Source organism: Pygocentrus nattereri, chromosome 12 (assembly GCF_015220715.1).
Source record: "Pygocentrus nattereri isolate fPygNat1 chromosome 12, fPygNat1.pri, whole genome shotgun sequence".
Classification (NCBI taxonomy): Eukaryota; Metazoa; Chordata; class Actinopteri; order Characiformes; family Serrasalmidae; genus Pygocentrus; species Pygocentrus nattereri.
The window spans coordinates 29,333,673-29,360,307 of NC_051222.1; the positions used below are offsets into that span (position 1 = coordinate 29,333,673).

Here is a 26,635-nt window from a genome sequence, read left to right on the forward strand (position 1 = left end):
CACAGAAAGCTCCAGTTCCACATGCTGAACCATTGCACTATCAGAGCTGATTTGAATTAAAGAGACAAACATAAAGATTCTGAACGCGTCACTGGTGAGACGTCTAGGATAGGATTAGACTTGCAAGACGTTCAAATGAGCTGTTTCAATTTCAAGCTGCTTCTAAATGCTTTTGTTTGTTCTGTCGTTGTTCTGTTTGTCTGCGGTAGGGAAAGAGATTAAGTTTGATGGACTGAGCATGAACACCTGCCACAGTATCATCAACATGATGGACGTATCCTTCAACGCTGGCCTGTTCATTCAGCTTTTCACACTTCAGCACACACAGCAGTGTCTGCTAGTCATAGACATACTATCTGCTGCTGTTTGAGAGGCTCTATAGGCTGTTTGGCGACATCTCTATGGTAGAATATAGAATAGAAAACATATAAAAACATTATTAGTAGAGAAACGCGTTAGTTAATTAGTGTAGAATCTTTTTAAATATTAGAAACTTATTAGTTTTAGGTTTTGAGTATAAGTAAGAGATTAGCTTAGCTGTTCCATTAGGCTCGTCTCAAGAAGAAGTAATGTGATTCGCTGTTACATGAAGCTGTTGTCAAGCCGACAGAACCAGGTTTACAAATAAATGAATTAGTTAAGCTGATTTCTGATCATGATTCCCCACAGAGGCCTTAATGACAAGCCACTACCTGCTGTAGAACTGCTTGATCTGAGAAGCTAAACAGAGAAAAGCTGGGACAAGCTGTTCTTGACTTGGACGTTCTAAGGAAAAGCAGATTGTTATAGGATGCATTCTTCAAGCTTTAAAATGCTTCTTCACGCTCTTTTCTTACTTCCACTCCACCTTTATTTTTAAGACCGTAGTCATTACAGTTATTGTTTATTAGTTTCCTCTCTGAGGAACTCTGAGCTCTGTAGCTCTTTCAGGTGAAGAGTTTCATGATTCTGTTTTGTGCCAGCTTTTCCTGAACCAGACTGTGCAGGTTGATAACTCGGGCATGATCGAGTTCCAGGAGTTTAAAGTCTTCTGGGAAAAACTGAAGAAATGGATGGTAAGCGTTCTGATCCATGTAGACTGGCGCTGTAAGTCGCTGCTGGTCAGACCAGAATGAGTCCGGGGAGCGGCGGCAGAAGAGTAAACAGCTTAATCATGAGCATGGAACTTCTAGGCCTTTAGAGAAGCCATAAATATCACTGAAATAAAAGAAAAATGACTCTTGTTTTTAGTTTAGCTTTATTCGTTTTATTCATGCTTGCCTTTTTCCATTTCAACTCCAAATTATTATTTAGTTTGTTTAAGATTTGGTTGGACACAAAGGTTATCAAGGTAGATACAGACATGCTCGTTCTCCCATTGGTCAGGGCCTCAGGGGCTTATCTGAAGGCAACACACAATGGAAGTACCTGTCCATTTCACAGTAAATCATGTATTCAGCAGTGATGGACCTGCATGTCGCTTCAAATCCGACTCTTTGATGTGCATCAGCTTCCAAGCAGAGGTTCTTTTTACCCTGACAGTAAACCGGAATTTCAGCTGCAGTGGAATTAAATCCAAGACTGTAGTTGCTTGTGATTTTGTCCACGCTCAGAAAACAGTCCCTATAAATCTTATGCTCTTATAACTTTGTGAGATATTGATCTTTGGCATGTGATTGATTTGGTACTTTTTCGTCACAGATGCTGTTCCTGTCCTTTGATACAGACCGTAGTGGCCGCATGTCCTCCTACGAGCTCCGCAGTGCTCTGAAAGCAGCAGGTGACCCTACAGTCTGTCCCTATATTACACTGTAGAGTTTCAGTAATACCCTGAAGTGACATTAGCTGAGCACCTTAACATTCAATTATTAGTGAAAAGCAAAAGGCAGCCTTTCATGTTCACCCATTAGTCACTATAGCCCACTGTTATATGAGGGACCCTACAGGTTATTTATTCTATAAATACACTTATATGCAAATTAGGAAACTTGTTCAGTCATGTTTTTTCCAACTAAGAAAACAGATTTGGTCTTTTCAGGACTTTTAGAAAATGATCCATGCATTCGTCTCATCTCGTTTGGACTGTTGCAATGCTTTATATCCCTGTTGCCGGAACAAAACTTCCTATGTCCATTTTTGTTGTTTTTCAGCTTTGGACGTAATTTGAAAAGGCTTGTTGCCCTTTACATTGAACGTAAATTTCATGATGAGTGGACTAAAAGAAACGGCCCAAAATGACTTGGAAAAAATTCCGGTTCCATTGACTTACATTAAAAATAAAGTAGGTCTTTTCCTTCTCCGGTAAAGTTACCAATTTGGAGATACCAGTTTTTGTTCTGACAACAGCGATATGCTTACCTTAGTCAATGAGCTTTGGCCAGACTTCAGCTGGTCCTAAATGCAGCTGCTCGTCTCTTAACGAAAACGGGATGTAGGGAGCACATCAGCCCAGTGCTTGCTGTAAGTAAGAACTTACTGGTTCTTACTCATAAAACTCTACATGGTGAAGCACCTGAACACATTTGTTGGTTTCTCATACAAGTACCAGGTCGCTGAGATCCTCTAACACGTGGCTTCTTGTTGTCCCTACAAGTAAAAGGGGAGACTGTGCATTTGCTGTATGTGCTGCGAAATTATATCCCCTCGATATCAGACTCTCTGAGTCCAGGTCGCCTTCTTTAAAGAAGCATCTAAAGACTTTTATTCTCCAGCTTTTTTGAGTTGAGATCACAGGTGTGTAGTAATAGGTCATGTTTACCTGTAAGAGTGTGTTTATGCGTGTTTAAATTTCTTTTCATTGTTTTAATTCTTAATTGAATTTTTTACTGCGAAGCACTTTGTAGTTTTGTCTTAAAAAATGCTACATAAATAAATTTGACTTATTTATTTACTTACTTATATGATGCATACATACACAATTATATAATGCTTTATATGCAGTTGTATACAAAAGTTTGGGCGGCCCTAGTTAAATTATTATTTTTTTGTTTGCTATTTATTTGTTGAATTTAGCATATTTGGACATGATGGTGAAAAACATGCTATGTACATTACTTTATATTTTCTGTTTAATTTCTTCTGGATTAGCTAGAAATTGTGCACTAAACTTTGGGGAAAACACTGGATTTAAGTTTGTTCCCTGTGGAGAAAATCAACAAAACAACACGTTATTTGATCGGGGGGTGTTTAAACTTTTACACACAACAGGGTAATTGGACTTTTAGCAGTGGTCTTTAAAGGTGGTCCAACTTAACAACAGAGGCGGTGAATATGTGTTCACAGCTGCTAAACGAGACACAGCTTTCGCACAAGTCCCACGCAGTGCAGAGTTACTGACAGCTCATTCGCTACCCAGCTCACCTCCGACTCTCTCAGCTCTCTGCTCACATGCTCCCCCTGGGCGGTCTTAGCCCCGCGCTCCACAATAAGAGTCCTTAGCTAAATAACCTAGTGAACAAATGCTGGAGAACAAATAACCTAAAATGAACATGGTCCATTTCTTGCACACTCTACAGTGTATGGGAAGCTTCAGCCTCCAAGCTTTGCATACTATTCCTGATGTATTTCTATTGATAAATGCATATAAATGAATGGAAATTGATGTGTCAAGTATTTAATAAGTAACTCAGGGTTCAATTCCAGGGAAATGCAAGAGCTTTGACTGTTTTGTTTTCAGTATAATCAGGCAAACACTGATTAACGAAGGCTTTAAATACATTCCACAACAAACAAGCTCCATCAAATGGTCCACACGCTGGCTGCCGTTGCTAGATTGCAGGTGACGAAGGCCCAACAACAGTAATTCTCTTTGGAAGGCGGTCACCCCCCCCCCCCTTTATCTCCTTGCATTAATGTGATATACTGTGATATTTCTATAAAATGCCCCGATGTCTGTTAAAGTTCTCTGCCGTTACCAGCTGTATGTATTTGTTTTCTCAGGGATGCAGCTGAATAATAAACTGCTGCAGCTGATCGCTCTGAGGTTTGGAGACGAGAACTTCGAGATTGACTTTGATGATTACCTCACCTGCATCGTCCGCCTGGAGAACATGTTCCGTGAGTAATCTAACACACTTAACGTTGATTTTCTATAATTACGTGATGAAGCACAAGTTTAATTACAGAGTATTATTACATCCACAAACTGGTACTTCGATTTTTATAGTGTTTCTTCTAAAGAGTAACGATACACATAGGTCATATGCGAAGCTCTGCAGGACCATAAATGTGCAGTTTTGTATTATCCATCATTCAACACTGAATATTTAGATATATTACAATATATTTCTTCTTTTATTTTTTATTTATTTTAATCTTTTGAATGAAATGAATGTTTTACATGTATTTAGTTAAAACCTTCATTTCATATATTTCATGTCATGTTTAGCCTACAGAAGAAAATATGGATGACATGGAATTGGCTCTAAACCCTGTTATATTTGTTCATTATAGGGGTTTTCCAAGCCTTTGACACGCGCAACACAGGAGAAATCACCTTGAACTTTCAACAGGTGGGCTGTCACATGCAAATTTCTCATATCACTGTTGTCAGACAAAAACCTTGTATATCCATTTTTGACGTTTTTTTAGTTTTTGACATAACTTGAAAAGGCCTGTTACTCTTTATATAGTGTGTAAATTTCATGATGAATGGACTAAACGAAACAGCCCAAATTGACTTGGGAAAAATTCTGGTTCCATTGACTTGCATTAAAAGTAAAGCAGGTTTTTTCCTTCTTCTGTAAAGTCACCAATTTGGAGATACGATGTTTTCTTCCAACAGCAGCGATATGCTTATGTAAAACATACCAGCACATGTTTTAAATACCAAAGACTTTCAGAACGTTTAACTAATTTAAAGAGCTTGTGTTATAGGACAAACATCTCATTTTCATTATTTTCAGTAGTGTGTAAACCACCAGCACCACATATTCAGCCTGAAAGTATTTCGGCCATATTTCATTCATTTTTGCATAAGGTGCAATACAGGACAGCCAGTGAGAACAGAGCTCATTTACATATTCTTAAAGATCATTCTTAAAGATACAGTGACATAAACAGGCCAGAATAAAGGGGGGGGGGTTGAAAATGGTTGTGTAAAAATACCAAAAAAGAACTGAAGAACTAACCTTGTAATTGTTTTTCATTGTCTTTCTACATAGTTTCTGCTCCTGTCCATGAACGTCTGAAGGAGAGAAGAAAACCGCAGCAAGAAGAGCAAAAGACGAACAGTTTAGGTCGATTGGCGCGCATTCTGAACTCATATGTCGCTTAAAGATGTGTTATGCAGCGTTAGGCAATGTTCCCCGAGCACAGGCTCCTCCTAGCCTGAGCTCACATTTAGTCCAGACCTTTAGTCACTGCAGGTTTTGTCCATACTCAGAAAACTGTTCCTACGCATTGTTGTTTACACTTTAGTGCTTTAGTTTGATCTGTTCACAGTTTGATGTGTTTTTTCATACTGAGGTTTTTGTTTTACAGATTTATACTGATTTTACCTACAAGTCCAATTGTATTTTTATTCCCCAGAATTTGAGTTGGTCTGTGTTGAGAATAAAACAGTGTATGTGATTGGTCGAGAGGCTGAGGGGTGATTAACACAATTATCATGAAAATGACACCACACTTGATTTTGAATGAAATTTAATGAGCTTGAATGGAGTTTGAATAAAACGGAAGTGGGATAACCCAAATTAGAATTAAACTGAATAAAGTTAACTAAATTTGAACTAGACTGAACTAACTTGGGCTCACAGCTGGGTTTGATTCCACGGCTGGGCGATCTTTCTGTGTGGAGTTTGCATGTTCTCCCCGTGTCTGTGTGGGTTTCCTCCGGGTTCTCCGGTTTCCTCCGACAGTCCAAAGAAATGCAGTCAGGCTAATTGGACGTGCTAAATTACCCCTAGGTGTGAGTGAATGTATATGACTGGTGACCTGCCACCCAATGACTGCTGGAATAGGTTCCAGCATCCGTCGCAATCCAGAAGGAGAAGCAGCTTAGAAGGTGTGTGTGTGTGTGTGTGTGTGTGTGTGTGTGTGTGTGTGTGTGTGTGTGTGTGTGTGTGTGTGTGTGTGTGTGTGTGTGTGTGTGTGTGAGTGAACTCAGTTGAAATGAAACTGAATTAAACTGAAATGAAGTAGAACTGGGAGTAAATTTGAGCATGAATTTGAATTAAACTGAATTGGGGTAAAATTAAACTGACCTGAACTGGGGGCTCCGCAGTGGGTAGCGCAGTCGGGCTGGGTTCAGTTCTCCGACTGGAGTCCTTTCTGTGAGTTTGCATGTTCTCCCTGTGTCTGTGTGGGTTTCCTCCCACAGTCCAAAGACATGGACGGTTGTTTTCTGCCTTCTGCCCAAAGAGCGCTGGGATAGGCTCCAGCATTTCCCGCTGCCCATGAGAATAATCGGCTTAGGTTATTAAAGGGATGAGTTAATAAAGTAAATTGAATCAAAGCCAAATTTTAGTAAGTTATGTTGAATGGAGTTGAACTAAATTTAAATGAAACTGAGCTGAGTTAAAACTGAATTTAAATGAAATGAATTTGAAAGAAACTGAAATGGACTGAAGTTTAACTCCATCTGAGGGAAACTGAACTGAGAGGTTGGTGATGGTGATGATTGGTGATGAACTTGGTGGCTGGCGGCAGCCTGCAGATATATATCCAGGACTTTAATGGCGTGAGGACTGAAGCAACCATTGTCGAGTTTCACAGGAAAAACATCAATCTTTCAGGTACGTAAGAGAAGAAGAAATTATTTTTTATTCCAGAGACATTACGCGACTTACTAAGGCATGGCCATGCATTGAATCTCGTTCCCACGCTTTACTAAGTCATGGCCACGCATTATTTTTATTTATACAGGGTGTCACCAGTGGGGCTCTGTAATTTCACAAAAAAAAAAAAAACTGCTATACAGAGCCTGGCTGGTGACATCCTGTATAAATAAAAGTAATGCGTAGCCACGACTTAGTAAGGCGTGGGAACGAGATTATTAAGTCTTGGCCACGACCTAGCAAAGCATAGGAACGAGATCCTAATGCGTGGCCACGCCTTAGTAAGCTGCGATCTCATTCCCACGCCTTACTAAGTCGTGGCCGTGCATTACGATCTCGTTCCCATGCGTGAATAAGGCGTGGGCACGCAACAACAAACGGGTTTCCGGCAGCAGGAGGCGGGCTTTACTGCTAGAGCGGGATGATTGATTGGCGAGCGGAGCAGCTCATTGGCTGTTCGCGCTCTGACGTCATGGACGTATATGAGGCGCCGTTTTATGCTCGTCTGGCTCGAGTTTAAAAGCCCTTAATGGTTTAACAGCGGTTAGTGATTTAACGGCGGTGTTAAAGCGCTTTATGCCGCTCCGCGTTCAGGACATCAATGAATTCTTCGACATTAAACGTGTTTCTCCTCCTCCTCCCCACAAGTTCTCTGGCCTGATGCCTGCCAGCGAGCCGATGACGTGCCCGTGACGTGCCGTGGACTAAACCAATATGCGGGTGATGCCCGCTAAGCCCAGCGCAGCTCCGGGACATAAGCTCGTATAGAATTAATACACAAACATTATATAAACATTCAGTCGTTATTTCTATTGCTCACAATGTATCAGTGTCAAGTAAAAGACTTCAACGTGGTTTTGTGTTGTTAAGCTCCCCTTCGCTTTGCTCCTGTAGTGCAGTCCGGACATGGCCGAAAAACACATGTGCACCGACCGAAGCAAATCCGCCTGATAACTTTACCGTTTAAACGGGTTGTTTGAGGTTTAAACGTTGGACATTCCGCGCGACGTAAAGGACGATAAGAAATAAAATCAACAGGTCTGATCTGAACTCGCAGGTTTGCTGAAATGGTAAGAGGTCTGGGGGCTGAATGTCGCTTCTTGTTCGAATTGTCCCGTTCCACCTTAAATCGTGCAGTGGTTACGTGCTGGTGCCTGAGGCGTTGTATTAAATGCTGCTGCATTTAAGGTGGAGCGGGACAATTCGAGTCAACTTCGTTTTTAGTTGCCTTTAGTGTTCAGATTTCAGTATTGAAGGCTATATAACAGTATACAGGTGATCTAATATAACGAGAGCCACAGTTAAATGCCATTAATATGTGAACAGTTGTTTAGTAGACTGGGAAATGCGGTTCCAACCCAGTCTAAAACCATTTTGTAGCAGTTATAGAGAATGACATTAAATTGCCAGGCAGCTTAAGCTACAGCAGATGTATTGCAGTATTATGCTGTAGTTTCCCAGCAGGGGAAGACCGTACATACTTAATGGAAACTATAAACAAACCTTTATATTCATTACATTACAGCCAGACATAAAATATCATAATACAGTTAAGATGGATTAAGACTCAGCTCAGATTCTGTGGTACAGCTAAGAAAATACTTCACACAGTATATTAACAGTACTATTTAAATTCTCATGGGGCTTAAAGCTGGTTTGTGTTGTATTGCAGAATTGTTAAAGGTTGTTGTTTTATTTTCTTCCCAAAGTTCAGACGTAAACAAAGTAGTTCGGAGTGGCTTGATGTGAAATACTTCATTGTAGAGAAGTGGTTACCAGCCTTGCTCCTGGAGATCCACCTTTGTGCCAACTTTATCTCCAACCTTAATCGACCCCACCTGATGGATCTCATTTCCTTCAGAATTCCTTAATTAGCTAAACGAGACGTGTTACAGGTGGATTGAAGGTACAACCTGCAGGAAAGTATAGGATTGATGGAAATCAGGGCTCACAAATCTAGCCATTTTATTGACCATCCAAAAACCACCAGTGAGTCTTCTGAGTTTTTATGTGTAATGTTCATCATAGTGGTAAAGTAGGGGACACAAACTTTTTGGGTACTACTTTGTTTTACATCACCACCCGTGTACCTCTCCATTATGAATGGCTGTTAAGATGTTTTAGGCCCAACCCTCTATCCCAAAACGATGGTAAAACATCTTGGGCAGCAAATTCATAACCCTTTTGAGTAAAAGCTTTGTGATGTTATTACACAAAGTTTGTATTTTCCCAGTACCACTGTGAACGATTCAGAGTCTCTTAAGCTACGTTTACACAGCAGGTGAAAGTGGCCGGAATCTGATCTTTTTCCTCGTATGTGACACAGATGTGTGTCTGTGTGAACAGCAAAACACGCATTGAATCTGACACTTTCAATCCTGATTTGAGAGGCTTTCATATGTGGTACTGAAACCCGATCTGCGGCAGGGTGATTCAGTCTGAACAGCCAGATCAGAATTCATGCGACTTTTATTCCAGTCCAACATTCGTCATAATTTCGCGCTGCTGAGACTCAAAACATTTAGGCTGATGTTTCTGTACCAAAAAGTAGAAGAGACTCATCTCAACTGCTCCGAGTTTGAAGAGGCCGGAGGAGCCAGAGGCTGAACTGTTTAAAGAATCTGACGACGTGAACCGAAAAAGTGGCCGTGACCGAATACCGTGTCCTTTTAAAGGCGAACTCGAGCACCCTGTGAGTGATGAGTCCAGCTGTCAACCACTGGAACTTCATACTCGCTCCTGTGATGCTGGTGAAGAGGAAACTGAAGCTCCGGGAGTGACAGACGTTTACCTCTGGACGAGCCACGTGTAGTATTGTTCTTTTGGTTTAGGAGCTGATCTGTTCAGACTGATGTCGCATACGGATCACATTTAAAAGATAATGTGAACAGCCAAACAAAAAAAATCGGATTTTGTGAGGAACTCCGATCTGGGCCACTTTTACCTGCTGTATATCTTTCTTAAGCATTAAGCATTTCACATCAAACCACTCTGAGTGACTTTGTTTACATCTTATTGACTGAATTAGGCAGAAATAAAAAAAAAACAAAAAAAACGGTGAGAATTCCCCTTTAAAGGATCATGACGGGACCTGCTTAGCGATAGAAACTGTTCTTGAATCTTGTGGCATCTCCTACCAGACCTCCTGCAGACTTACTAGCCATACACTGGAATAATGTTAACTTATTTGAAGAAAAGAACAGTCGTTGTTGAGGGTTGTTGAGATCATGACTGAATTGCAGAGTGATGGTTTCAGCTCTTTCAGCTTAAAGGTGTAGCCCCAGCTGACATCCAGTTAGACTGATAGAATAAGGTTATGTAGATTTAACCGTATCAGTGAAAATACTGCTGATATGAACACTCATTAATTTCCATATTGACTGAGTCCAGCTAAGTAGAGATCAAGACTAAAGGCAGCCTAAGTTTTGGCCAGACTAAGTCGAAATCAAAGGTTTTATTTCTCTTACTTCCAGTATGCCATGGTCATCTGTACCCTAACATGCTTGTGTGCAGATGATTTCTCTTAACACTTCAAGCAGAAAGCTGTAGATACTTCAGACGCGTTGCTCTCCTCTAACACCTCTCTCTTGTGTAAAGCCTCACAGGAAGAAGAAGTCCTTCATAAGCAAGAAGAACGCTGTGTCGTTCCACCTGGTGCACAGAAGTCAGAAGGATCCATTGGCGGCGGACGAGAAAGCGCCTCAGCATGTCCTCTTACCTGCCTCAAAGGTGACACAAACTCACTGATAGTTTTTCAGGTGACTTTTGGGAGTGTTTAAGAAATTTGATGTTGAAGGAGTGAGCACAGTGTGTTGGTAAGCAGAAGGAGTGACCAGTGCATCGATGAGTGTGACGCTAGCGGGCCAGTAGGATCAGATTACAGTTAAGTTCGGTTAAGTATTTGCTAGTTTGTTTTGGCTGAAACAAACTCTCTGACTATTTTCAAACATAAAAAATACATCTGTATTCCACGAGTGTATAAATCAGTACGCCTCTGGTCATATAACATGCTTCATTTTTTATTTATTTATTTATTTTACACCAGCACATCCTCTACAGAGAATGCACTTCTATATATTTAATGCACAATTGACCACTGAACCATTGACCAACCATGGTAGCACACAGAGCAATTGGACCTCTGCATTTAGTCCATCTGTGCAGTGAAACACCCACATACATGCACACTAGGGGGCAGTTGGGGGTTAGATAGATGGATAGATAAACAGATGATCAGGTAGACGGACGGATATATAGATAGATTCAACTTTGTCGTTGCTCAGTACGAGGCAGCGAAATGCAGTTCTCGTCTACCAGAAGTGGATCCAGATATCAAAGCGTTCTCTTTAGTTCCAGCTCAGCCGGCAGTTTGTAGTAAAACCAGTCTCCTGCTCTCGCTGTGATCTCAGCGTTTCTCACCACATCTTAATCCCTCAGTTCAGCTCCAGTCCAGTAAGATTAGCTTTGTTTGTGTCATGTGACCTGAGGAGGTCTGGGAGTTTGAGTTCTTATTTGTAGCCCAAACTCCTTGTGTTTAATACCCTCTCTTTGCCCTGAAAGCAGATTAGAGTCCAATGACAAACATATTTCCTTAAGGTATACGTGACGAATAATGCTAGTAAAGCTATATTTAATAAGAGTAGTGACGGCAGTCATCACTTCTAACCTCATTACATGTAAATGTGCCCTTGGCTGGATGTCCGTGGCTCAGAATAGAGTGCGAAGGTGTTTTGTGTTTTGCAGATCGAGACAGAGAAGAGAAAGGAGGAGCAGCGGAAGTTCGGGGTGTTTTTCGATGATGACTACGATTACCTGCAGCACCTCAGAGAGACGGCAGTGCCCACAGAGCTGGTCTCCGCCCCACAACCTCGCCAAGACACACGATCTGTGACCTTAGAGGAGGAGGAGGGCGAGGAAGAGGTAATCACGATTCCGGTCAGGCTTATATTTGATTAGTTTTGATGTAATTATTTACTCTAAGATTTGCTTGCTCAGATTGAAAGATGTGGTGTTTCTGTGTCTGGAGGAAAAGGTATGATGTTCGTGTGCTGCTGCAAGTCATCCTGTAAAAACTGAAATAATTTGAAAGTCGGAGGTGTTGGATCGGAGGTTTTGGGCCACATTATACTTCTGTACATGTTAATGTCCTACAAACAGGCTCAAAAAGAAGGTCCAACTTAATGTCTAGGTTTCAAATGCAAATTTCGCACAATACTGATGTACTCAGATCTTCAGAGGACACATCCTTCACCAAGTTGCTCTTGTGCTCAAAATCGTCAGCGCCATCCGCTGGGTGGGAACGCCTGAAGCACAACCTGCATTACAAAATGTTCTTACACATGTTGCATGTAATTACACATTTCCACCAGAGAGGTCTCCAAATACCCAAATATTATGTAGTGCAGCTCAAAGGAGCGACACTGTTTAGAGGAAAAATGAACATCGTGGCGTGATTTACTGCCTGAATTGACACCATGAACTTGGAAAAACTGCCTCTTTTTTACGCTAAAGAGAAAGAAAGAATCGCTGACGATGGCAAGGCATATGAGAAGACGGGGAGAGTGAAAGAGGAAACAATTACTCTTCAAGATGTTTTAAAGTGTTTCCTTTTGTCTTTTAAAAGAATTTGAACTAAACCATAAATCCAATTTACAACTTTTTACTCACCCCAGATGTCGTGGTTAGCTACAAAGTGAAGTTTTGTTTATTTTATAGTTCACAGTAAACTTTGTAATTGAAACTATGTTGACGTGACCGTAGCGAAGGCCGTGATGTGTTTTAAGCAGGTTGAGAGAGATTTGGGGATGAAATTTTATGCAAAAATGTGGATGACTTTTACTGTTAGCAACTTTGGCTGTGTAGCTCCAGCACTAAACTAAATAAGCTAAATTTAGATTTTTAAAATGTTTGACACTACTGTGCAGAAGTTAGAGATGTGGTCAAACTGGCCATCAAGTTATTCGTTTCTCAGTGTCAAGCAGAGAACACAGGCCAATTTAGCAGCTGAATACAGGGTTGGGTAGTATGATAGTATATATTGTTATCGTGATAAGTTATGTCACAGTTCAGTCCACTTTTCTGAACATATTGTGGATATTGTCAGTAGAGAACTGACCAGCTGTGCGTTTCGTTATAAAGAGAGCAAAATAGTCCTGTTTAACTGGATTTAGTCCAACATAGTATAGAAAACACTCAATAAAAATAATTGTGTTTGCAGTTTTTGATCAAATTTTTTTAAATGTAGCAGTACTGGTTCTTTTTTTTCTAATCAGAAAAATAAATATTGTCTTATTGTGTGTTCTGCAAATTATTTGAAGTATCATGATGTGTTTTTGCCATTTTGCCCACCTGTAGCTAAATATAAGATCCTACCTGTCAGTATTTATTGCGTCTACTCTTTACCTTTATTACAGCTTCTGTTCTTTTCAGGAGACTCGCTTCAGTTTCTCAGAGAAATCTGCAGGGATGTTTTTCACACCTCCAAAGTTCAGTCTTAGTAGTTGGTTGCATTTTCTGCTTCTCATGGTCCAGTTAATCCCAAACGCATTCTGTGATGTTGAGATCTGGACTCTAGGGTGGTCAGTCCATTGTTCTGAGAAACACCAGCAGCTTCTTTGATCGATTTGTCTATTTCTTTTTCTCATAGTCTCCTGAGAAATATCCTTTAAGTAATGAATTAGTACTTAATGGCATTTTGACTGGGCATTCAATAATCTTGACAATTAAAGTCTCTGACTTTTGCACAGTACTGAGTATAAAGCTTTGCGATCTTGGTTCAGAAGTCACATTTGAATGCTCTTCCAGAATTGGGTAACAAAATAATGAAAGGCCCATTTGATCTTTGATCTGCTGCCCTCATGTCCTGTTTCTGTGCTGCAGGCGGCCTCAATCAACCTGCCTTCATCTGTGTTTGCGTCAGAGTTTGAGGAGGAAGTGGGTTTGTTAAACAAAGCAGCTCCTGTATCAGGTGAGTGGATCAGGAGGCAAATGTCCAGTCCTTCCAATTCAAATGTCTTATCCTTGACCTTCTGTCTCCCTGTGAATGTGATCGTAAGTGTAATGAAAACCTGCCTAGATCAGATTTCATTACAGATAATGACACCCCTCGCTCTGCTGCTTCAAATGAAATGGGCCTATGAGCAGAATTGATGTCCACCGGGGCTTTAAAGTGACCTACAAGTCATCGTGCAATCATTATGTCAGCAGCATTATATTTTTGACAGAAGCACTTAAATATGCAGGGCATATGTTTCTTGCCCTGTGGTGAGCAGCTGAAATATAAAATAACATCCCTAATTCAGCCATATGTAAGTGTACAGTGGGCCGAAGTCCCAAAATGGCTTTTGCGTACAGAACAGAGCCAGTGTTTATAATTTAGTTTATTGTGTACAGCTAGATGCATTAGATTAGACTAAAGTTACAGGGCAACACATGCACAGTAGGAAAACTATGTTCAAAGTCAGAATAAATACAATGCAGTGAAATTATATAGTGATATTGGAGAAATGTGAGCAGCGCAGAAGAGTACAGAGTAGTTGCGTAGCAGAGTGCTTTAAAATACGGTATAATAACAGCACCATAGTGTAGCACAAGTGTGGCCTTTACATAGCTATATAGTCAGGCCCATAAATAAATACTTAATAATTTAAATATTTGGATGAATAAACTTAAGTTTTTGTTACTTTACCTATTTACAACAACATATTGGAGTTTAAATAATGTTGATAATGAATATAAGCTCAAATTACAGACTTTCTGCATTGAGGGTATTTGCATCCAAACTGGGGGAATGGTGGGAATTACAATCATTTTCAGGCACAGCCTCATTTATTGTGCTCAAATGTAATTGGGACAATTGGCTGCTCAGCTGTTCCATGCCCAGGTGTGTTATTCCCTCATTTTTTTACTTATAAGAAAGGAGATAAAGGGTCTACAGGTGATTTAAAGAGTGACATTTGGACTTTTTGCTGTTAACTCAAGTCCAGAGAGCGAAGCGAGCCGTTATTAGGCTGACAAATGAAAACAGACCGTCAGAGACCTGTAAACCAAATCAACTGTCTGGCACATTTTTAGAAGGAGAGAATGCATGGGTGAGCTCAGAGATGCCAAAAGGCCTGGAAGACCATGGAAAATAACTGTGGTGGACAAAAGGAAGAATTCTTTCCCTTGTGAATAAAACTGCCTTCACAAAAGTTGGTCAGATTAGTAACACCCTCCAGGAGTTTGGCGTGTCTTTGTCAAAATCAGCAATCGAGTAAATACAGGGGGTTCACCACAGGATGTAAAGCTTCATAGACAGGAAGATTAGAGTTCATCTTAATAACTAAAAAGCCTGTACAGTTCTTCAGTGGAACAGCATCTTTTGGATAGATAAGACAAGGATAAATTTCTACCAGAATGATAAGAAAATGGGGAGGAACATGGGATCCAGTGCATACCACCTCAACTGTCAAGCATGGTGGTGGTAGTGTTATAGTGTGGACATGTATGGCTGCCAGGAGAACTGGTTCCTGTGTATTTATTGATGATTTGACAAAAGCAGCAAGGCGAATTCTGAAGTGTATATAAGGCTTTATTCTCTGTTCAAATTCAGCCAAATGCTTAAAAACTCAGTGGGTAGTGGAGATGGACAGTGCCCTGAAGTACACTGTGAAAGCAACCCAGGTTTTTAAAGCAAATACGTGGAATGACCTGCAGTGGCCAAGTCAATCACTCAGTCCATTCATGCAAGCATTTCACTTACTGAAGGTGAAATGCTCCAAGAAAAAGCAGCGTTTCTGACTTTAGGTAGACGTTGACTGCAAAGGATTTACAACCAATTAAAAAACCAATTGTTTATTATTTTTAGATTTTTAGTTGGTCCATTTACTTTTGAGCCCCTAAAGGGGGGATGCTATGTATGAACATGATTTCGCCTGATTTGGATGTGAACACCCTCAAAACGCTAATAGTTTGTTTTACGCCCACTGCAAGAAAAGGTTTAATGGCATGTAAAATTGTCTTAAATCCAGTTTTTCCAGATTTAATTCATATTCCTCATTTTAAGATTGTTCTAAGCTTAATTTATAAGCTTATTTAACTAATTTCTAGACATCTGTGCTTGTTTTGAGTAGTATTAAGTAAAATTCTCACTATATTGGCAAATAATTTTGCTTATTTTGAAAAATGTGCTTGAAATCAGCAAAATTATCTGCCAGAATCGTGAAACTGTACTTGATAAAATTACTTAAAACAAGTAAATAACATCTAGAAATGTTTTAGGATCTTATGATATTCACACGGCCATTCAAAATGAGAAATAGTAGGACATTTAGATTAGATTTAAGATGATGTCTCGTGTTAAGATCATTTTTTGCAGTATGTTTGTGGCTCTCAGTGATGACCTTAAGGGCATGTTACTGTTTTTTCCTTTTTCCTTTCTTCTCCTTTCTGTGAGTCGTGTTGGTGAGAAAAACGCATGTCGCTCTGCATGAAACCACTTTTGGCCAACGGTTTCCTTCCATAATGAGAAGTGTGGCAATATCAACCTTTTTGTATTACTTGTATTCCTATTTGTGTAATGGCTGTTGTACGTAGTTAGAAATTGCTTCATCTTCACATCTTGGGCACAGCATTGAGAATACAGTACTCTCCCATCAATTAGCATTGATTAAGATTAAGTGGCCCTTCTTAATGTTAATCTTAATCCTAATCTAAATTCCTTTTAAACTTAATCTTAAACTAAATCCCATCCGTGCAGTGAAACACCACATACACGCTAGTGAACATGCGCACACACTAGGGGGCAGTGAGCACACTTGCCTAGAGCGGTGGGCAGCCCTATCAGCAGCACCCAGGGAGCGGTTGGGGGTTAGGTGTCTTGCTCAAGGGCACCTACTGGTCACGTACTGTTGGCTCAGGAAAACAGTTGTTTACATGTTGTCTTTGTTTAATTTGTACAAACAGAATTATTTTGAGGAAAATTGTGTCTGAAATGTGTTTGTTTTACTCTGCTAAGTCTTTAACATGTATTTTTTTTCAAGCTGAAAAGCAAAACTTGCTCAATTATTTTGAAACTTTTATTTTTAAAAAGCTAGGTGTCCTCAAGGTTTTGACAGGCAGTGTCAGTGTAGTCTATTAAGCTGTAACAGGGGTCACCAGTCTTGCCCACAAAGGGCTGCTGTGACTGCAGTGTGGCCAACTGATTAAATAAGTCGATTCAGGTGAACTTTTGCTTGTTTGGAGAGAAAACCTACAGCTGTGCTGACCCTTTCCAGGTGAGATTGGTGACCCCAGTCTAACATACAGTTGTATTGAAAGGTTTTAACACTCCTAGTTAAATTCTAAGTTGTATTTAGATTTTTTTAAACTAAAAATAAGTTAATATATCAGGAAATAAACTTTTGATATGCCACGGAACGCACAGGACACACATTTCTTTTACTAATCTGTCATTCAGCAAATGAACAGTATAAAAAAAAATAAACTAATTTGACCAAGCGTGCCCAAACTTTTGTCCATAACTGGGAAAAAAAAGTCCCATCTAGTCCACTACAAGAGTGCCTCTGAGTCATATAAGAGCTTTTTGTACAATGATATAAAGGCATTTAGCTGAAAATAGCTGAAAGTCAGGCATTACAAAGTTGCTTTGTTAAATACTTCGCTCTGAAACTTCCTGTGTTTAGCCCACTAAAAACCAGTCCCCTTGCTTTGACAGGCCCGAGGCTGGATTTGGACCCAGACATCGTGGCGGCGCTGGATGATGACTTTGACTTTGATGACCCAGAGAACATGCTGGACGATGACTTTGTAGTCAAGGCCAATGACACATTGCCAGGAGACGCCAACACAGGGTGAGCAGCTGATAATGAAAATAGTGGCCTTTTCATGCAGATGTGAAAAGTTTATAAAAATATTTTGGCCTCTTGCACAGTCAGGCTAAATATGATGAAAACCAGTGGAAAATGAACCAAAACAGTAAAGATAGAAATGCGAATTCTGTAACTCATGGGTGTCCTCAGACAAAATAAGAGTGGAAGGGCAGTGGTTTGATGGGAAATGCTTGAGCAGAAACTGCTCCAATTTCTTAACAGTGGTGTTTATAGGAGCCAGGGGTCACAATGTCAACAATACAAATATAGCCATTTTATTTACTGTCCAAAACCACCAGTGAACCCACACTTCTGAGTTTTTAGATGTAGTGCTGCTGATGGTAAAATACTACCGAGCTAAAATAAATAAATTCTTTATTTTTCGCGCTGTTTCACCTTATAAAGCCTTGCATTCATCTCTCTGCCTTGAATATGCTGAAAAAACTTCTCTGAACTATTATGAAATGATGTCTCAGACGTCAGGCGGCGTATTCATACCCATTTTATGCAATAGCTTTCAGTGAGGCAACTTTTAGAGACATTGAAATTCTGAGATGTCTGGTTCCTGTCGTCACTACTGTGAACAATTCCAACTGGGTATTTTTCTCCCGATCAGAGCAGTTCACACCAAACCACTGAAATTTTGGAAAATCAGTGAAATTCTCCTTAAAGCACATTTTCCAGTAGATCTGTAGACTTGAAACAAGGCAGAAAACTTCATGGGGGGAAACATGCAGATAACAGAGATTTTGTGTGTGTGTGTGTGTGTGTGTGTGTGTGTGTGAAATTCTCCTTAAAGCACATTTTCCAGTAGATCTGTAGACTTGAAACAAGGCAGAACTTCATGGGGGGAAACATGCAGATAACAGAGATTTTGTGTGTGTGTGTGTGTGAAATTCTCCTTAAAGCACATTTTCCAGTAGATCTGTAGACTTGAAACAAGGCAGAAAACTTCATGGGGGAAACATGCAGATAACAGAGATTTTGTGTGTGTGTGTGTGTGTGTGTGTGTGTGTGTGTGTGTGTGTGTGTAGAGGCCATAGCAACTGAACAAAAGTAGAGCCGCAGTGACTTTTGTTAGAGCCGCACATTCGGTCCGTTGATGAACCATGCTCTGGAATTCTACAGAGATGAAGGTGACGATGATGAGTGGACGGATGAGGACGAGAGTGTAGAGGAAGAGGACGAGCAGAACTACGACTCGGCAGGTGGCCTGTCGGAAGACGGTGACGAGTACGAAGGTGGCGAACGTCTGTTTGCGTTCATGGACTGTGAGACGAAGAGCCGCTTCACGGAATATTCACTCTCCTCCTCCGTCATGAGGAGGAATGAACAGCTCGCGCTGCTCGACGAGCGCTTCGAGAAGGTAAACTAGAGTTTAGACCGAGTTCAGAGAGACTAGAAGTTTGACGCTTGTGGTGTCTCTTTCATAATGTTGTGTTTTATTAATTAATAAAATAAATACTAATGACTATCAACTATTAATGAAGGGATTCCAGGCAGTTACGGTATTACTGATATTGGTTGTCCACACTTCACACTAAATGATGGTTCTTCAAGGGTTTTCTAGTAAAGGAAATGGTTCTGTATAGAACACTCAAAGAACCCTTCACACGATTGCATCATGAAAATGTCCTTCAGATTGATGGAGAATGTGTTGTATATGGTTCAATACAGAACCTTTTTGAAAAGGGTTCTATATAGCACCATCTACAGCGCGTTCTCTATAAATAGCAAAAGGTTCTTCTATCACAAGAAGCTTGACATCAGAACAATAAAAGAACCGTTTTCTATATAGAACCATCTACAGCGCGTTCTCATTCTGAGGAACAGTTTCACCATTTACAGAACCCTTTAATCATGCCGTGGGTTCTTTGAGTGTTCATGGATCAGTACAGACCCATTTACTTACTAAAGAACCTCTGAAGAACATTGAGTGTGCAGGCAAGGTAAGGCCAGTTTATTTATATGGTACCTGTCGTCCACTGCGATCATTCAAAGTGCTTCTTCATTCAAATAAAAATAATAAAGCAAATGAGAATAAAAATTAAACCATGATTAAAATGGGATTTAAAACAATAGATTTTATAGGAATTAAAATGTAATTAGGGTAATAAAGTGCCGTTACAGCGTAGAAGTGCAGTAGAGCTGAGATCTTGTTCATCATTGCGTCTGACTGTGATTTGATGTGTGTGTGTGTGTGTGTGTGTGTGTGTGTGTTTATAGTTCTTTGAGCAGTTTGATGATGATGAGATTGGTGCGCTGGATAACGCAGAGCTGGAGGGCTATATTGACCCCGGCAGCATGCGGCTGGAGGAGGTCATAAAGGACTACTTCAAACAGAAGGAGAAAGAGTGAGTGGGTGTCCACTGCTAGCAGATCACAGGGCTGCGTCTGCGTTGTCCACCTATTGAGGGAAAAGCTATATTCGATCTGTGGGTGTATTTAGCGTGTATCCTATATTGGGGTGGGAAATATAATGATATTTTATCATTGTTGTGATATTTTTTTTTTTTTTTTAATTTAAAAGAGAAAGAACACTAACTAACCACATTTCATTACAAAGTGAATGTAATTAAACCTTTTTAGTTGGTTTAGCAGCACAGACTGTAAAGTATATTGTAGTTTGTACAGGTTCTATTTTCTCTTTTCCAGCTTATTAAATCTCAGCAAGAGAAAAGAATATTGCATTGCATGTCATGCATCATAAAAATGTCCTGAAGTATTGTAATAAGAGATGTTTGATGTATCGTCCACCCTTAATCCTACACACAGTCAGGGAGGAATGAAGTGGAACAGCAAACAGTTTTGTTTTTATAGCACAAATATCTTTTGCAAGTTGTCCCTCTCTGATGTAAATTTGTCCTCTAAGTACAAAATATATAATTTGTCAGATCATTTCTATCCTTTGCATTTTTACTAAGCAAAATATAACATTTTAAAATGAAATTGAGGTCTCCTTTTGATAAACAAACATTGCAATGACAAAAGAAAGTAAAATACCAACTTCAGATTTGTTCGTTAATTAAATAGTTATTGTGGTATTAATTACTCAGCTATACATGAGTTCATCTCTTCATTTTAAATATTATAGCAGCAGCTGTAATAATAAACAGTGTAACTATAAACTCCATTCTCGCATAAAATTTGCAAGACGTCCACAAATCTAACGATCACTAAAGCTCGCATGTAGCGCTAATGCTAGTAAGTTAACGAAGCATTTTTCTGGAATTAAGCCGTGTTCTAGGAGCTTTGATGATACCAGCGTTAATAGATGGTGCCACCACAATACTGTCATCTTGCTCACCACTGTTCCGGAGTTGTTCTGCTTGCTTGGTGGTGTTTAATGCCGTGATGCGTATCCTGTTTGAGGCGCGAGCGTGTCTGTGATTAACTGTCGCCCTGCTGGTGTTGTAGGTACCAGAAGCCAGAGCAACTGGGTCCGGCTCAGCTGCCCTCAGTGAAGGAAGAGGAGGAGGAGGGTGAAGTACAGGAGATGGAAACGCTGGTTATTGAAGAGCCGCCTGTGGACAAATGGGACTGCGAGACCATCATCAGTAAGAGCGACCGTGCCGTACCTTCACCCACAGGATTAAAACTAAGACTGGTGCCGCTTGAATGCAGCATTTAGCAATCAGTTTAGATATTAGTGAAGATGTTCAGAAAATACATGCGGTATATAACGAAGTCTACAGGAATCTGGCCAGCTGGAAATGCGCTTCTCATGTTTACTGACCTTCATGTCCAAACTCGAATGCCTTTATGTGTTTATACTTATGGTGTCATACAGTAATGTGTAAAAATGATTTTTCACGCCATTTTTTAAAAATAATATTAATGGCATTTCCAAGTTGACCCTTCAAACCAGCCATAGTTGAAGTCTAAGTGCAACTGTTGGCATGCCTTTGCTGTGACTGTGACTGTTGTCCTTTCCCCAAGTACAGCTTTTAAATGACAAAGTTCTCTCGATGAAGCCAAAAGTTATTTCCAGCTGCTGTAGTAGTAAATTTGTTCATCTCTGAAGGATGTCTAATCTAAAGTAAGCAAGACAGTGCAGACATCAGCAGTATCGTTATTACTGGAGGAGCAAACTCAACTGGACTGCCCTCACGAGAGACCTGTGGATAAATTGGCAAAACCCAACATAGTTGTACGAGGGTGAGAGGCTGCAATCATGGAGGACTCGAAACATGCAGACACTGATGCTCTCACTGGACATTGGGGATGAAAGCTGGAAATTGCATTTCACCTGTTGAAAATGTTATTGAGTGTTAAAAGTAATATACACACTCTGACTAAGCTCTGATTAATTTGTCCGCTCATGAAAGAAATTTAACATTCAATTGAAATCTGAGCAAAGAAGACAAACATGATTAGTTGTGATTAACTACACCAAATGATGTGATGTAGCTGGGTTTGCATGATCTGTTATTGATTTAACAAAATGTTCTTTCTCTTTCAGGCACATACTCAAATATCTACAATCATCCAAAACTGATAGAAGACCCACCTAAGGTAATGTTTAGAATACACATGCACGTGATCTGTTTAATACCTGCCAGTACGCAGGCTGTGTTCATTCAGAAAGCCCTTTTTAAAACAAATAAATAAATACATCTCTTAGTCCCATGCTTCCATTTTTCTGATTGGTTAATCCCCATTTTGTGTTGCAGCTCAAGCAGATCCGTGTGTCCAATAAGACTGGAATTCCTCTGGATGTTCTGCCTAAAAAGGGGCTAACAGCCCGACAGGTGGAGCGGATGGAGAGAATAAACGACTCTGATCTTCCCAGAGCTTCCACACAGCCTCGTTCAAGAGAGGAGAGCAAAGAGGACCGCAAGCTCAGAAAACAAGCTATTAAAGATGAGAGAAAGGTACTGTGTGTGTGTGTGTGTCTCTGTCTGTGTGTGTGTCTCTGTCTGTGTGTGTGTCTCTGTCTGTGTGTGTGTTTTAGGGGTGAATACCTTTTTATTTAATTATGATTTTTGGGAAACTTGATTTGCATCAATGTGCAAAAATATACTGTGATTCAGTTTGATTACATTGGCTTGATTCAGAACTAGTGAGGCAAATTTAGGTCAGTTCTACTGATAATCAGCCCTCATTAGTGGTTGATCGTTACCCAGTGAGGATGAGAACTGTGTTCATTGTTATAAGACCAAAAGCTAACAGTCCTCTTGAAAAGTGGTCCTGAACGCCTCCATTTGTAATAGCACTCTTTATTTTTCACTTTCTAGAACTACTTGCTTTATTTGTACAAGTCAAAAACATTCAATGGGGATGAAAAGCTCACCTAGTTAATTAGAAACTGAAATTGAAATTAATTAGGGATATGCAGATATGGGAGGTTTTGGGCCAATCCTGGTAACTTCCAAGTACATGTCTGCTGATGCTGTTATTCAAACATTTTAGAATGATTTTGATGAAATCCTCCATAATAAGCATAGCAGAGAAAGGTAACAATTTTTTTTTTATTTGGGTTACAAATGCAGTAAAATGAATAAGGAAAACTTGATAGTTTAATGCAGCAGCCCATTCAATCATGTCGGTAAATATTGGTCCAATCTAAACATCTGTCTGATGCCTATATATATATATATATATATATATATATATATATATATATATGTGTGTGTGTGTGTGTGTGTGTGTGTGTGTGTGTGTGTGTGTGTGTGTGTGTGTGTGTGTGTGTATATATATATATATATATATATATATATATTAATAATAATAATAATAATATATTTTAAATGAAAATATTTATCAGTACCCATATGATATCACATCAATTTTTATTATTATTATTATTATTATTTTTTTTTTTTTACAATTAGTTGTTCATTTGTCAGGTAGTAATTAACTGGTTTATCATTTACATCATATTCAAATACATTTTTTTAAAAACACAAACACGTGACTGGTGCCACTCTACACAGTAGTAGAAGATTCACTAGAACATACACAATACAAACAGGATTTTTATGACCGGTCATTTTATTTTAGTCATTTGTTAAATGCAACATTTGAAAATGCAGGTGATCAGCTCCTTCAGGTCGCTACACTTGTACATTTTAAGTTAAGTGATCCTTTTTTGATCCCACAAACAGGGAAATTCCACCTCTGTATTTAACCCATCCGTGAAGTGAAACACCACATACACACTAGTGAGCACACACACTAGGGGGCAGTGAGCACACTTGCCCGGAGCGGTGGGCAGCCCTAGCCACATCACCCGGGGAGCAGTTGGGGGTTAGGTGTCTTGCTCAAGGACACCTCAGTCCTGGACTGTCGGCGCTGGGGATCGAACCATTACATTACATTACAGTTAGCAGACGCTTTTATCCAAAGCGACTTACAAATAATGAGGTACATAGAACAAACATAGTCAGGCCTTAAAGGAGGCCAAAGGGTAATAGCGGGGTAGAGAAGGGAAGGAGGGCAAGAAGGAGTTGAGGTTGGTAGTGGTTAGATTGCAAGAGGCGACCTTCCGGTCACGGGGCCAGTTCCCTAACCTCCAGCCCACGACTGCCCCCCTAGCGTGGAACCTTTTGATTGTATCTGCTATGCACTGTTGCAAGAAGTGGCCAACCCAGACCTTAAGCAGCATGTTCAAGAGTAAAGCACTGCAGACAGAGGCCATTTAGTTACTTTAAAGGACAAATGAAGTTTCTTTACAATGTACCTCTGTCTGAAAATCCCACTTCTGCCTTCTCTTTAAAGTTTAGAGGTTAGATCACAAATGCTGGTTCTAGCTCCCAGCCTGGTGTCCTTACCTTTCATGCGGTGGTAGAATCAGCCTGCAGATGGCGATGTACAGTGTGGATCCAGTACAGCACCGCAGATTTAACACCAGTTTTTGTGATTTTCATGAGGGAGATGAGTGAAGCGTGCTGTTCCTTTAAGGCAGGAAGCGAGCTTTAATACACACTAAGGCACTGATATTTCTGTCTCGCCTTTATTAAGGTGTTTCAAGAACAGGATTGCATCAGAATGTGTAGGGTTTAGTTCTTTTTTTGCCAAATGGTGACACTTGATGTGATTTATGTTGGCAGAAACGTGTATAATATAACCCCACCACAGAGTTTCACTGTGAAAATAATCAAGCATACAGGGGAACACGTCATATTAGTCATATTAGTGATATTAGTGACTATAGTCTTTTAATACTGTCTGTCTGTCTTTGTTTTCCTGCAGGAGCGCCGGATGGAGAAGAAGGCCAATAAAGTGGCATTTAAGCAAGAGAAAATTATGCAGGAGAAGCAGATGGTTAGCCTGAGGGCTAATGTACAAGGCATGAAGCTGTCATAGCCTCAATGGACACCGACAAGTGGGACTTTGGAGGCGTTTTGTTCCCTGTATGATTTTCACAGAATAAATAGGTGTTTTCATTTGGTGGTGCAGGATTTAATACAGACAAAAGCAGCTGCTGTGCAGACATGGCCTGTTGGTGGTCAGACATACATCAGAGACTGAATTCTCTCAGTGAGGGTGGTTTGATTTGTTGGATCGGCTCCTTTTATGAGGCCTTGCTCATGACCTCATGATATAAAGTCAGTTAATAGTTAATTTGAATAACATCTTATCAGGGATTTCAATCTGTGTCTTCACTCCACCCACTTCTTGTTTATTACTGGAAATCAAACCCGGGACAATCTAGAACTTTGAGTCAAAGTTCCATAATGGAACACTTCAGGAGTTTTTGATTATTACATCACAATGAGCGTGTCATAATGGGCGGAGCTACAGTTCTGAAAGTGTGCAGGTTTTTTATGGTGGTTGTTAAAGCGATCTGAGTATCTGTAACACTGGTTGCCCTTCATACTGAATGGCAGAAATGTTCAGTAAACATGAATTAAAACGAATCATCTGTTTGAGAATCTGAGACAAGAACACGACACAAGCTTTAACATGACTTTCTAAGGATGAATCTGTTTATAGCACAAAACATAAATCTGGACATACATAAGAAACTCGTAAATGTTTACAGTATATCAGAGAGTATTTCTTAGATCGGAGTATGGTCTAGAAATCAGGTTGAGAGTGAGCTGGATTTTAGCCTGGTGATCAGATTTCTCAGTACATAGGTACCCTTGCTCTGATTTCTTTCGGATTTGTTCACATTGTCACAAAGTCTCACAACGTTTAAAAACAAAAAAACAAACAAAAAAAAAAAACGGCATGAACTTTGAGTTTAATGTTTACTTCGCTCTTCTGTGAGTTTATTGGCTGGTTGCAAAGCAGAAATCTGATTACCATCTGATTCATATGGACTTGAAGTTTTTTCCCATTATCTGATTACCCAAATGCAAGTAAACACTTTAATCGGATTACACAATCTGATTTGTGTCAGACTGCCAGTATCTTTTCTACAGACAGTATCAATAATTTTTCGGAACCTGCAGTGTTCTGGCTTCATAGAACTTCACACAGAGCTGCCTTGAAGGCGCAAACATATTCTAATGAGCCGTAACCTTTAAAAGTACAGTATTTCTACACGTCTAATACCAGCTCCTTTTTCACTCTTCATATATAGTACCGTTTGAAAACGTTCAAACATTTCATGATGAACAGAAATGGTCCAGAATGACTTGTAATAAAAGTTCGTTCATGTATCCACTCCATTGAACAGCTCCTACAAGGTTACCATTCTGCAGATGTGAGATTTCATTATGACGGAATTAGTAATGCAGCCTGAAAGCTACTGTTTACCTTCAGCTTCATGTCAAACTGCTTCAGGCAAAGCCGTCTGAATATAATGCCACGTAACCTCTGCCCCAGGCTTTATTGGAACAGTAATAAAAGTGCACTTCCTCCCCCAACTGTACACGGCGTTTAAGGTCTTTCACATTAAAACTGCTGGCCCTGCCAGAATCTTGTTGGGAGTGCTAATCTGGAGATCAAACAGCGGAGGTGACTGATAGTACATGTTATTTGTTATGTGCCATTTACTAATTTTACTAATAAATTCCCAGAGGTGCTGGCAGCAGGAAAGCAGTCCAAGAGCTGAACCAACACCACAGAATGAGCTTA

General features: G+C 40.0%; 2 protein-coding genes across 5 annotated transcripts in view; both read left to right on the top strand.

Annotated features, from left to right (window-relative positions):
* The window catches only part of capn9 (calpain 9), a 32,633-nt gene extending 27,078 nt beyond the window's left edge, over positions 1-5,555 (top strand). For both annotated transcript variants that reach the window (XM_037543547.1, XM_017720670.2), the window contains 6 exons: positions 210-274; positions 987-1,055; positions 1,681-1,759; positions 3,919-4,035; positions 4,432-4,490; positions 5,142-5,555. In XM_037543547.1, the coding sequence (XP_037399444.1) occupies positions 210-274; positions 987-1,055; positions 1,681-1,759; positions 3,919-4,035; positions 4,432-4,490; positions 5,142-5,168 (416 nt within the window). In that variant the 3' untranslated portion in view covers positions 5,169-5,555. The remainder of the gene's footprint in view (positions 1-209; positions 275-986; positions 1,056-1,680; positions 1,760-3,918; positions 4,036-4,431; positions 4,491-5,141) is intronic.
* Positions 5,556-7,617: 2,062 nt separating this feature from the next.
* ltv1 (LTV1 ribosome biogenesis factor) lies at positions 7,618-25,762 on the top strand. 3 transcript variants are annotated; one of them, XM_037543105.1, is made up of 12 exons: positions 7,618-7,825; positions 10,353-10,484; positions 11,499-11,675; positions 13,635-13,722; positions 17,452-17,587; positions 18,734-18,971; positions 19,832-19,959; positions 21,023-21,162; positions 22,068-22,120; positions 22,279-22,479; positions 24,800-24,931; positions 25,064-25,762. In XM_037543105.1, the coding sequence occupies exons 1-11, from the start codon at positions 7,823-7,825 to the stop codon at positions 24,911-24,913; spliced, it is 1,410 nt and encodes a 469-aa protein (XP_037399002.1). In that variant the 5' UTR covers positions 7,618-7,822; the 3' UTR covers positions 24,914-24,931; positions 25,064-25,762. The 3 variants fall into 3 exon arrangements, with proteins under 3 accessions (XP_037399002.1, XP_037399003.1, XP_017576158.1); XM_037543106.1 differs by having other exon boundaries at positions 24,800-24,927; positions 25,060-25,762; XM_017720669.2 differs by having other exon boundaries at positions 7,619-7,825; positions 24,800-25,746.
* The last annotated feature ends 873 nt before the right edge of the window (positions 25,763-26,635 follow it).